General features: G+C 43.7%; 1 protein-coding gene across 1 annotated transcript in view; it reads left to right on the top strand.

The window, feature by feature from the left end:
- Positions 1-9,267, top strand: part of LOC132886361 (NACHT, LRR and PYD domains-containing protein 12-like) — a 58,885-nt gene extending 49,618 nt beyond the window's left edge. Inside the window, 5 exon segments of the mRNA XM_060920923.1 lie at positions 7,761-8,020; positions 8,288-8,398; positions 8,481-8,625; positions 8,858-8,896; positions 9,046-9,267. Coding sequence (XP_060776906.1) covers positions 7,761-8,020; positions 8,288-8,398; positions 8,481-8,625; positions 8,858-8,896; positions 9,046-9,149 — 659 coding nt within the window. The 3' untranslated portion in view covers positions 9,150-9,267.
- Positions 9,268-11,342: the final 2,075 nt, after the last annotated feature.

Raw genomic sequence — 11,342 nt, forward strand, 5'->3', positions numbered from 1 at the left:
AAATCTCAATGCACGTATATAACGCAGGGAATGAAGTAAAAATGATAAAGTAACAAATATAATAAAATTAAAAACACATACATACACACATTATATATATATATATAAAATCTCCTTCTCACCCCCGGCGGGGGGTGGTGGGGGGGGGGGGGGGGTGGTATCCATGTCATCCTCAAGCTCGGGTCCTCTACCAGAGGCCTGGGAGTTTGAGGGTTCTGCGCAGTATCTTCGATGTTCCTAGGACTGCGCTCTTCTGGACTGAGGCTTCAGATGTTGTTCCTGGGATTTGCTGGAGCCACTCTCCCAGTTTGGGGGTTACTGTCCCAAGTGCCCCCACTACCACAGGGACCACGCAACCCTTGACCTTCCACATCCGTTCCAGCTGCTCTTTCAACCCTTGATACTTCTCAAGTTTCTCATGTTCCCTCTTCCTGATGTTGGCGTCAGCTGGGATCGCCACATCTATCACCACCACCCTCTTCTGCTCTTTGTCCACCACCACTATGTCCGGTTGGTTAGCCAGGATCTGTTTGTCAGTCTGGAAGCTGAAGTCCCACAGAACCTTGGCCCTGTTGTTCTCAGCCACCTTCTGTGGTATGGCCCATTGGGACTTGGGTACTTCTATTCCATACTGGTTGCAGATGTTCCTGTATACTATCCCAGCCACTTGGTTGTGCCTCTCTGTGTACGCTGATCCCGCTAGCATCTTACACCCTGCTACTATGTGCTGGACTGTTTCAGGGGCTTCTTTGCACAGTCTGCATCTTGGGTCTGATCTACTCTGGTAGATCCTGGCCTCTATGGCTCTTGTGCTTATGGCCTGTTCTTGTGCTGCCATGATTAGTGCCTCTGTGCTGTCTGTCAGTCCTGCATTATCCAGCCACTGGTAGGATTTCTTGATATCAGCCACTTCCTCTATCTGACGGTGGTACATGCCATGTAGGGGTTTGTCTCTCCAGGTTGTCTGTTCCTCCTCCTCCTCCTCCTCCTCACTCTCATCAGGGTTCTGCTGCCTGAGACATTCACTTAGCAGTTCATCCTTTGGGGCCATCTTTCTGATGTATTCTCGGATTTTTGATGTTTCATCCTGGACCGTGGTCTTGATGCTCACTAGCCCTCGGCCTCCCTCTTTCCGCTTAGTGTATAGTCTCAGGGTGCTGGACTTGGGGTGGAACCCTCCATGCATGGTGAGGAGCTTTCTAGTCTTGATATCTGTGGCTTCTATCTCCTCCTTTGGCCAGTTTATGATACCAGCGGGGTATCTGATGACTGGTAGTGCGTACATGTTGATGGCTCGGACCTTGTTCTTACCATTCAGCTGACTTTTCAGGACCTGCCTTACTCTCCGGAGGTATTTGGCTGTGGTTGACTTCCTTGTGGCTTCTTCATGGTTTCCATTAGCCTGTGGGATGCCAAGGTACTTGTAGCTGTCTTGGATATCACCTATGTTGCCCTCTGGTAGGTCAATCCCCTCAGTCCGGATCATCTTGCCTCTCTTTGAGACCATCCGGCCACACTTGTCCAATCCGAATTACATCCCTATGTCATCGCTGTAGATCCGGGTGGTGTGGATCAGCGAGTCTATTTCTCACTCATTCCTGGCATACAGCTTGATGTCATCCATGTAGAGCAGGTGGCTGATTGTTGCCCCACTACGGAATCGGTACCCGTAGCTGCTCTTCATGATGATCTGACTGAGGGGGTTCAGGCCTATGCAGAACAGCAGTGGTGATAGCGCATCTCCTTGGTATATGCCGCACTTGATGTTGACTTGGGCAATGGGTTTTGAGTTGGCCTCTAGGGTTGTCTTCCACATTTCCATTGAGTTCTGGATGAAGGTCCTTAGGTTCCTGTTGATCTTATACAGTTCCAGACATTCCAGTATCCATGTGTGTGGCATTGAGTCGTAGGCTTTCTTGTAGTCAATCCAGGCAGTGCACAGGTTGGTCTATCTCTTCCTACAGTCTCGGGCGACTGTTCTATCGACCAGTAGCTGGTGCTTGGCTCCTCTGGTGTTACTGCCAATTCCTTTCTGTGCCTCGCTCATGTATTGAGCCACATGCTTACTCATTTTTGCCGCAATGATGCCTGACAGGGCCTTCCATGTTGTGCAGAGACAGGTAATTGGCCGGTAGTTGGATGGGATGGGTCCCTTCTGGGGGTCCTTCATGATTAGGACTGTCCTGCCTTGGGTTAGCCATTCTGGGTGGGTTCCATCCCTCAGCAGCTGGTTCATCTGTGCTGCTAGGCGTTCATGGAGTGCAGTTAGCTTCTTCAGCCAGTACGTATGGATCATATCGGGGCCTGGTGCTGTCCAGCTCTTCATCTTTGACACTCTTTCTTGGACATCTGCCATTGAGATGGTTACTGGTTCTTGTTCTGGGAGGTTGCTGTGGTCAGCTCTTAGGTCCACTAACCATTGAGCATCGGTGTTGTGTGATGCCTTTCCAGTATTTTTCCACCTCAGCTCTTGGTGGGTCTGACCGGTTGTTGTTCCCCTGCCACTGAGAGTACACCTTGGCTGGTTCAGTGGAGAACAGCTTGTTTATTCTCCTGGCCTCTCCCTCCTTGGTGTATCTCTTCAACCGGGTGGCCAGAGCTGTTAGTCGCTGTTTGGCAGTTTTGAGTGCCTCTGGTATGGAGAGCGAGTTGTACTTCCTGGGTGCCCCTTTATTCACCATGGTCCCTTTCTGTAGTTCAGCTAGCTGGCTAACATCTCTCCATGCTGCCTTTATCTTGGCCTCTAATCGTCTCTTCCATGGTGGATACTGTTTATGTCCCGAGCCCACCTTGTGTCCAATGATCTCCATGATTGCTGTTGCTGTACTGTGTATCAGCTTGTTGGTCTCAGTGATGGTTCTTGTGGAGATTGTCTTCAGAGCAGCATTCACATCTACTAGTAGATCTTCTGAAGGTACTTGGCAACTCAGCTTCGGTATTCGTCGGGGGCTCCAGGTTTCCAGTTGGGTCACGATCTTCCTTCTCAGGTCAGCAGCTCTTGTGTTGAGGCTGTTAGCTGTTGGGGCTTGGTACCCAATCTCTGGTTGTGGGGATGATGATGACATCTCCCCGCTGACCTGTCTTCCTGGCTCCCCCTTGCCGTAGCATCGTTGTTGTATTTCATTAATCTTTAGTTGTGATAGTAGATTTCGATTACAGATGTTGGAACACTGGGCTAATAGCTGTTTCTTTGTTAGCCTTGATTGTGGGTTTCGAAGTATCCAATGGTCCCACATTCGCTGCATGTATCCCCTCTCTCTGGGATTGCTTGTATAGTAGCATTCCAGAAAATCCGTATTTTCTGTCATCGTCCATCGATGTCTTGTTCCAGTAGCCCATTTCTCATCAGTTTGCCCTGGTTCCCTAGCAACTGATGCAGACCTTGTTGACCCGGGCGACGTCTGAGCCGATATGACTATCAGTTATGTTTTCACTCATTCCTGAGGTAGGCTGATATATCATGAGGGGTTTTTGCCTAAGGACCCTTACTGGATGATGTTTTGCCCCGACCAGGATTCGAACCCCGATCTCCTGCGTCGTAGTCAGTGAGTGTTACCACTGTACTATCCAGCTGATTGCTATATATATATATATTTTTTTTTTAAAATGCTTGTTTAAAATAGTATGATTTAAGATGTTTCTTAAAAGAGTCCAAATCATAGAATTTAATGTCAATGGGGAGGGAGTTCCATACTTGTGGAGGTGCATGAGTAAAGGTTCGGGTCCCAACCTGAGTCCTACACCTAGGGACCTTGAGGTTGCCCAGGCTGCTGGATCTTAGAGTTCGTTGTGGAGTGTAGATCTCAATAAGGTCTTTAAGGTAATTTGGTGCCAGTCCATTCAAACACTTGTATGTCAATAATGCAATCTTAAATAAGATACGATACGAAACTGGCAGCCAATGGAGATCCTTCAAAAGTGGGGTCACGTGATCGTACTTCTGGGCACCACACACAACTCTGGCTGCACAATTCTGCAGCTTTTGTAGTTTGTTGATCACACACTTTGGGGCCCCATACAACAGGGCATTGCAGTAATCTATGTTAGAAGTCACAAACACATGGACAATTTTCTCTGTGGCTGGTTTGTCCAAATATTTCCGTATTTGCCTGATTCGCTTAAGTTGATAATGACCTTTCTGACATATATAGTTCACATGATGAGTCATTTTGAGCTGCTGGTCAAAGACCACACCGAGGTTTTTTTAGTGACTGCACAGGCTTGATGTAAGAGTTTCCAACTTCAAGGTCTTGAATTGTCACTTTCGCAAGCTGTTGTGGAGTTCCAAGTATCATGAACTCAGTTTTCATGTCATTTATCTTCAACCGATGGGATAACATCCATGCCCTGACCTTGGAGACACAGGCACAAAGGCTGTCGACAGCACCAGTCTCAGATAAGTGATCTCCAGGCTTGTATGACAGATACAGCTGATGGTCATCTGCATATCCATTGACCTGGACCACAGGCAGGTGCTTCTTGATGATGTCGTACAAGGAGCACAGGTATCCCAGGAAAACCACCAGACCAGCACAGCTTCCCTGGGGGACGCCATACTTCAGCTTGTGATGGTCAGAGATTGCATTGTTAATGATGACACGCTGGTCCCTATCTTGTAAGTAGGACTGGAACCAGGAAAGTACGTTTCCTGAGATGTGAAACTAGCTCCGTAATATACTGGTGAGCATGTCCAAGCTGACCGTGGCGAAGGCGGCCGACAGGTCCAATAGGACCAGTAGTGTCACCTTCTGAGAGTCCATGTTGTTGATAATATCAGAGTGAATTTTTACCAACAATGTCTCCATACTATGGTACTCCTTGTATGCAGAGTTCATGCTGGAGAATCTGTCGATCTGCTTCAGGTGAGCTACATACTGTGTGAGGCCAGCCTTCTCAACTAGCTTGGACATGAATGACAAATTACTCACTGGTCTAAAATTATTGAATATAAGCTCAAGTCCCATCTTTTTAAGCAGTGGTATGATGAGTGCAATCTTCCAGTTGCTGGGGAAGACACCTTCACGCAAAGAAGTGTTCACAATATCAGTGATTGGCTGGATTAGCACATCAATACACTGCTTCAGGAGGGCTGTGGGTATTGGATCCAGCCGTGATGACTTGGTTTTGGACTTCTTGATGAGTTTCCTAACATCATCAGTGGACAACATATTAAAGTCAGTAAATTGGTAATCTCTAGGAGCACAGCTACCATAGTTACACATGTTAGGAATATTCTCTGAGTGAATGATGTCCGCGATATCACTCATTATCTTATCAATTTTGTCAATAAAAAAAAAACTAGAGAAATCTTCACACAGTTGCTGATCACTGATACACTCAGGGTACAGAGAAACTGCAGCACCCTCTGTAAGGTTCTTAATCAACTTAAACAGCTTCTGTTGGTCACTACCACATTTCTGAACCTCATTGCTGTAGTATATCATCTTTACTTCATTACACCTCCTGATGTACTCAGATCTAGCGTGCTTAAATTTCAAATGGTCATCAACTGTCTGTGATTTCAACCAAGCTCTCTCTGACTTTCGTATCTCTCTCTTCATAGATCTGAGTTCTGTGTTGTACCACAGTGAGGTGTACTTGATCCTGATAGTCTTAGAGATCAATGGAGCATGTACATCCAGTAAACTTCTCAAGGACTTGTCATACAACTCTGCTTTCTCTGTAGCAGACATATCTTTCAAATATGCCAATGATCCAAAACATTTTGACCACTAATATGCTGCCAAAGCCATGTGATGTCAAAGAAAATGGGAAGACCATCTTCTGTTGGTCCAAGGTCCAGTTCTGGTGATTGTGTGCTCCTTGTGGGTGCTTTTACCAGAGGACAGGGCTCAGCGCTCGAAACTAACGGTGTCCCGATGTCCCGGGGACCATAAAAAATGTCATCGGGACACAAAATTATCATATCTGGGACAATCCCGGGACAATGGAAAAAAATAGATCTAGAAAAAAGTTCTACATTAATATTATTTACAAAGCCGTAAACCATACGTAGACATTCACCTAATTTGTCAATTTTAATTTTAAAACGTTAACAGCGAAAAATACATTAGTAGCTACACTTTCGATCCACCTGCATCCGTAGGCTACAGAGCAGTGCATTCTGTTCTAGAATCTTCGGCCGGTGTCCGCATTATATGGACTTGGAATGGAATTGCTACCGCACACGCTGCGCCGACTCTTGCCAGAACAAAAATGCTTAAGTGGTTGAAGCGGACCGACCGCGGGGAAGAAACTGAAAGCCCAGACATAACGTCTCCGGGACCTTCAGGATCCAAAGTGTCATCGCCTGTCAATGTAGTAAGTTATTTGTGATTATTAGGTTATGACTTATGATGCTATGGTTAGGTAGGAACTACTGTGGATAGGGCTGGTCTGCAGGCAACGCTAGCAACTGAATGAACTTAATGAACACTGTTAGACATGTTATAAAATACAACAGGAATGATGTGGATGATATTGACGGAAGATACCGTTCAACAGAATAAGTGAGTTTTCTTCGTGTCTTTCTAGTTCAGAAAGTTTAGTCAGTCAGCAGCACAACTAGGCTAGGACCTGGCACTATGTTGATGTTGCTAACATTTGCACCCACGTTTCGGCAGTGAAAGTTCATAAAAATGGATAACGGTAATGGTGAAAATTATAAGTTGGCCTTATAAATGCCAACAGATATTCAAGGTATAAGTAGATGAAATGAACATAAAAGGGGTCTTATTTTCAACTAAAGTGTACTGCAGATGTAGGGAGTTGAAACATTTTCTGAATGAGCTAGTTGGCCCCTTTAAATAAACGGGTATCTATTCATACAGTGAGATCGCCAAAGTTTAATAAACTGAAAATGCAATAACTGTAATTTTGAAGTAGATGATGTATAGGACATGTGTCACTTGTGTTTTGTGACTTATTGTAAAAATGATATAAAGGGCTCAAAATCGCATAGTTACAAATATAATAGTAACTTCATATGATAATATTAACCACTGGTTATTTCAGAGAGAAAAAAAATGGGGACACTATTGCTTCCATTCGGGACAATACAACACAGAATTCGGGACCACTGGGGGACACAAAGAAAAAAAGTTAATTTCGAGCCCTGACAGGGCTGAGCATGGGCACTCTGGCAGGTCTGAAACTATGCAGCCCCAGACACAGCAGGGTGTTGCGAAACATTCCTTCAGGAACCATCATTAAAATATTCTGTGACTTATGCTACAGTCGCCCATCTGTTGGTTTGGACCAGATGGAATAGCCTTTGTTTCCCTCAGGCACTGATGAGCCTTGGATGCCCAACAACCTGCTGCCAGTTCATGGTTCATCCATCCTCAGACCACTCTCAGGAGGTTCACACCACTTCTGGCCAGATGCACCCCATAAGACTTGCTATTTTGGAAATGCTCTGACCATCTACTGTAGCTCCAAAGATCTGACCATTGTCAAAGTCGCTCAGGTCTTTACACCTTACAATTTCTCTCACATTCGACATGTTGACCATGAGACCAGACTGTTCACTCATTGTGTAATATATCCCCGACTTTGACATGCACCGGTGTTATGAGATAATCAACAGCATTTACTTTCTCTGTCAGTGGTCATGATGTTTTTGCTCATCGGAGGATCTAATGGCACCATACACACCATAATAATTGGAAAAATAACTTGGATAAAGATGTTTGGGTTTGTCTGCTGGATCTTGGCTTTTACCTCTCGGTTCCTTCTCAGCACCACTGCTTATGTTCTAGATCACAATCAGATTGAACTGGCTGTGGCACATTTCATTGAGGGTAATGTGGAGATCATTCAGCCCCTGAAAATAACAAACACACACGTGATCTTGGAAGTCCAAGGTCTCTCCTTGTTTGGGCTGATTATAAAAAGGATCTTTGGGGAAAACCCCATCAGTGCCCAAATCCTTCTCTTCTACAATGAAAAGACTGGAAAGAAGGAAAGGAGGAGAGAACTGAACATTCACTTGTTGCCAGGAAATGTGCCAGTTGAAGAGGTAATCTACAAACCCACCTTTATCAACTTATTTATTTTAATTACATTTTAGTGTTTGCATTCAATTTATTCCAGATGGTGTTCACATGTGAAGTTTCAGTTTTTCTTTTCTTTATGATGAACACAATTTCTACCAAACTATCGATTATCGGATATTTTACATTTTCTTTTCTTTTTTCATTCATTAATTTGAAGTTCACTAAAATTAAGCTTATTTAATTCAGTTCACTTCAATCTTTTTCTTGAATGTTCTTCAATGACCATGAAGGTGCAGAAACGACACAACTACAGCACATACATTCCTTTCACCTCCGGATGTGAACTGACACCTGGTAAAAAATACAGACCACTCTGTGAACCTCATAAATCCGAGCCAGAGGTAAACTACAGTTTCGTTTGTGGAGAAATAAGATTTAACAACACATTGAAATCGTGCATTCAGCTAGCTTTGTTATTTTTAGGTTGAGAAATTTCTCTGTGACTATGGACCCAACTTTCACATCACATTTGAGGTGATCCTTAAGGCGGAGGTTGAAGTCCTCACATTAGGTCTTTCAAATGAAATTGGTGAGGAGGTGTGGAAGCCTCGTCAGGTCTTTCTTCCAGGTATCCAAGAGTTTCTTTTTGTTTTCTAATTTGACAAAGGATTAGTGTAGCTTTCATCCTGCCACAGTCAACCCAGAACGTGACCACTCCAAGCCTTCCAGGTTCACACTCACCTTCACCACTGATTGATAAGGCCTGGGATGCTCATCTATATGTCGTTCTCGGTTAATTTTACTATGATATGACTTCAGGAAACATTGTACTGAACGTTTTTTTTCTCATGCTTCCTCAGTGAACAGTCGAGAAGCAGCTCCAGTTGCAATGGATAAAGGTAAGATTTTCTGACTGAACTTTGCATAATTTATAGGGGTCGACCGATAATCGGCCTGGCCGATATATCGGGCCGATATTCTGCATTTTTAGGGTTATCGGTATCGGCCATAATTTCCACCGATATGCCGATAACATGCCTTTTTGCAGCCATTTCGTTCCTAACGCAACTGTCACTGCACGTCCTTTCCTGCACTCGCCTCTCTGTGTTCAAGAACACGGTCCCGCCCACCGCAACATCTGATTTGTTGTGAACTGTTTCAAGGCGGCCGTACGGGCACTCGGGATACAGCCAATCAACACGCATAGCTAACCACTGTGAACTGTTTCAAGGCGGCCGTACGGGCACTCGGGCAGAAGCAGATCCCACTTCAAGGTAAGGACACTCTGCTTTTGCCGCAATAAGTCACAAACACACAACATCATTATATGTTTACATTCTTCATCTACTACTCGTTAAAATTGTCCATTTGCATCTGTGTAGCCAGGCAAACTTAGCTTACGGAAGGAAGCACTTGAATTAGCCTTGTTATTTGTAATCTAGAAATATCTCCAATGAAATGGGAGTGATAGAAATATATGTTTGGCGTACTTAAAACTGGTCCAGGCAGAATCTGCTGGTTGATAGAGGTCGACATTCCTCTAAGATTCAATACTTTTTTACACTTAGTTTCTACATGTACTTTATGATGTTTCCACGTCATTCTTTCATCCATGAAGATTCCAAGATATTTAAACTTATTTACTCTTTCAAGTGGTTGGTTGTACAACATGATTATGAAGTTCTCTGGGATCTTCTTTCTGGTAAAAAAAACATGACCTTAGATTTTGGTAAAGAGAATTTAAATCCCCAATCTATTCCCCATTGTGGCGGCACGGTGGTGTAGTGGTTAGCGCTGTCGCCTCACAGCAAGAAGGTCCTGGGTTCGAGCCCCGGGGCCGGCGAGGGCCTTTCTGTGCGGAGTTTGCATGTTCTCCCCGTGTCCGCGTGGGTTTCCTCCGGGTGCTCCGGTTTCCCCCACAGTCCAAAGACATGCAGGTTAGGTTAACTGGTGACTCTAAATTGAGCGTAGGTGTGAATGTGAGTGTGAATGGTTGTCTGTGTCTATGTGTCAGCCCTGTGATGACCTGGCGACTTGTCCAGGGTGAACCCCGCCTTTCGCCCGTAGTCAGCTGGGATAGGCTCCAGCTTGCCTGCGACCCTGTAGAAGGATAAAGCGGCTAGAGATAATGAGATGAGATGCTATCTATTATATATATGGGACATCACGTCCCCTTTTCCATACAAAGGCATCATCTGCATACAATAGTCCTTCACCTCCTTTCTCAAATATGTCATTAATCATTATCTTAAATAGAACAGGGCTTATAACGCTCCCCTGGGGAATTCCACTTTCTACCATATATTCTTCTGACAATCCATTGCCTACTCTTACCCTCAAAGTACGATGTGTCAAAAAATCTAAAATGAAATCAAACATTCTCCCATTTATCCCAATTTTCTCCAACTTAATTAATAGGCCCTCTCTCCACATGGTGTCATAAGCTTTTTCAGTATCCAGAAAAACAGCTGCCATCACCTCCTTCATAACTAAAGACTTTTCAACCTCATTACAAAGTTTAACAAGAGCATCAGTAGTTGATTTACTCCTAAATCCTGTTTGATAGCTTTTAAGCAAGCATTTCTTTTCAAAGTAATAATTCAGACGACCCACTACCAATTTTTCCATAAGCTTTCCTAGGTGTGAAGTTAAAGCTATGAGCCTGTAATTACCTGGGCTACTAGGGTCTTTCCCTGGCTTACTAGGGTCTTTCCCTGGCTTAGGAAATGGAAGAATTGTTGCCTTTTTCCATGTTTTAGGTAATTTTCCTTCTTTCCAAATTTGATTAAATAACTCAAGTATCTTTTCCAGTACTTCCACAGGAAGTTTTCTAAACATACCATAACACAAATTATCACTTCCTGGTGAGGAGTATGCTGTATTAGCTATTGCCATTTTCAATTCTGACATATTAAACTCATTATCAAGTATAGACCCTGTTTCAGGTTTAGCATTTAGGATACCTTCATTTGCCTTTAATATATCCTTTTTCCTTTTTTAAAACAATCTTCTAAATGATCACCTTTATGAATATCTGCAAATATTTTACCCAACATATTAGCCTTTTGCTTATCTGATACAGCTTTGAAATTCTTGTCATCAGTTAGTACAGGAATACTTGCAGGCTTATACAGTGCCTTGCAAAAGTATTCATACCCCTTGAACTTTTTCACATTTTTCCACCTTACAACCACAAACTTAAGTTTTTTTTTTTTTTTTATTGAGATTTTATGTGATAGACTAACACAGAGTAGCACATAATTGTGAAGTGAAACAAAAATGATAAATGGTCTTCAAAATTTTAAACAAATAAAAATCTGAAAAATGTGGTGTGCATTAGTATTC

The sequence above is a fragment of the Neoarius graeffei genome, chromosome 5, assembly GCF_027579695.1.
Source record: "Neoarius graeffei isolate fNeoGra1 chromosome 5, fNeoGra1.pri, whole genome shotgun sequence".
Taxonomy (NCBI): domain Eukaryota; kingdom Metazoa; phylum Chordata; class Actinopteri; order Siluriformes; family Ariidae; genus Neoarius; species Neoarius graeffei.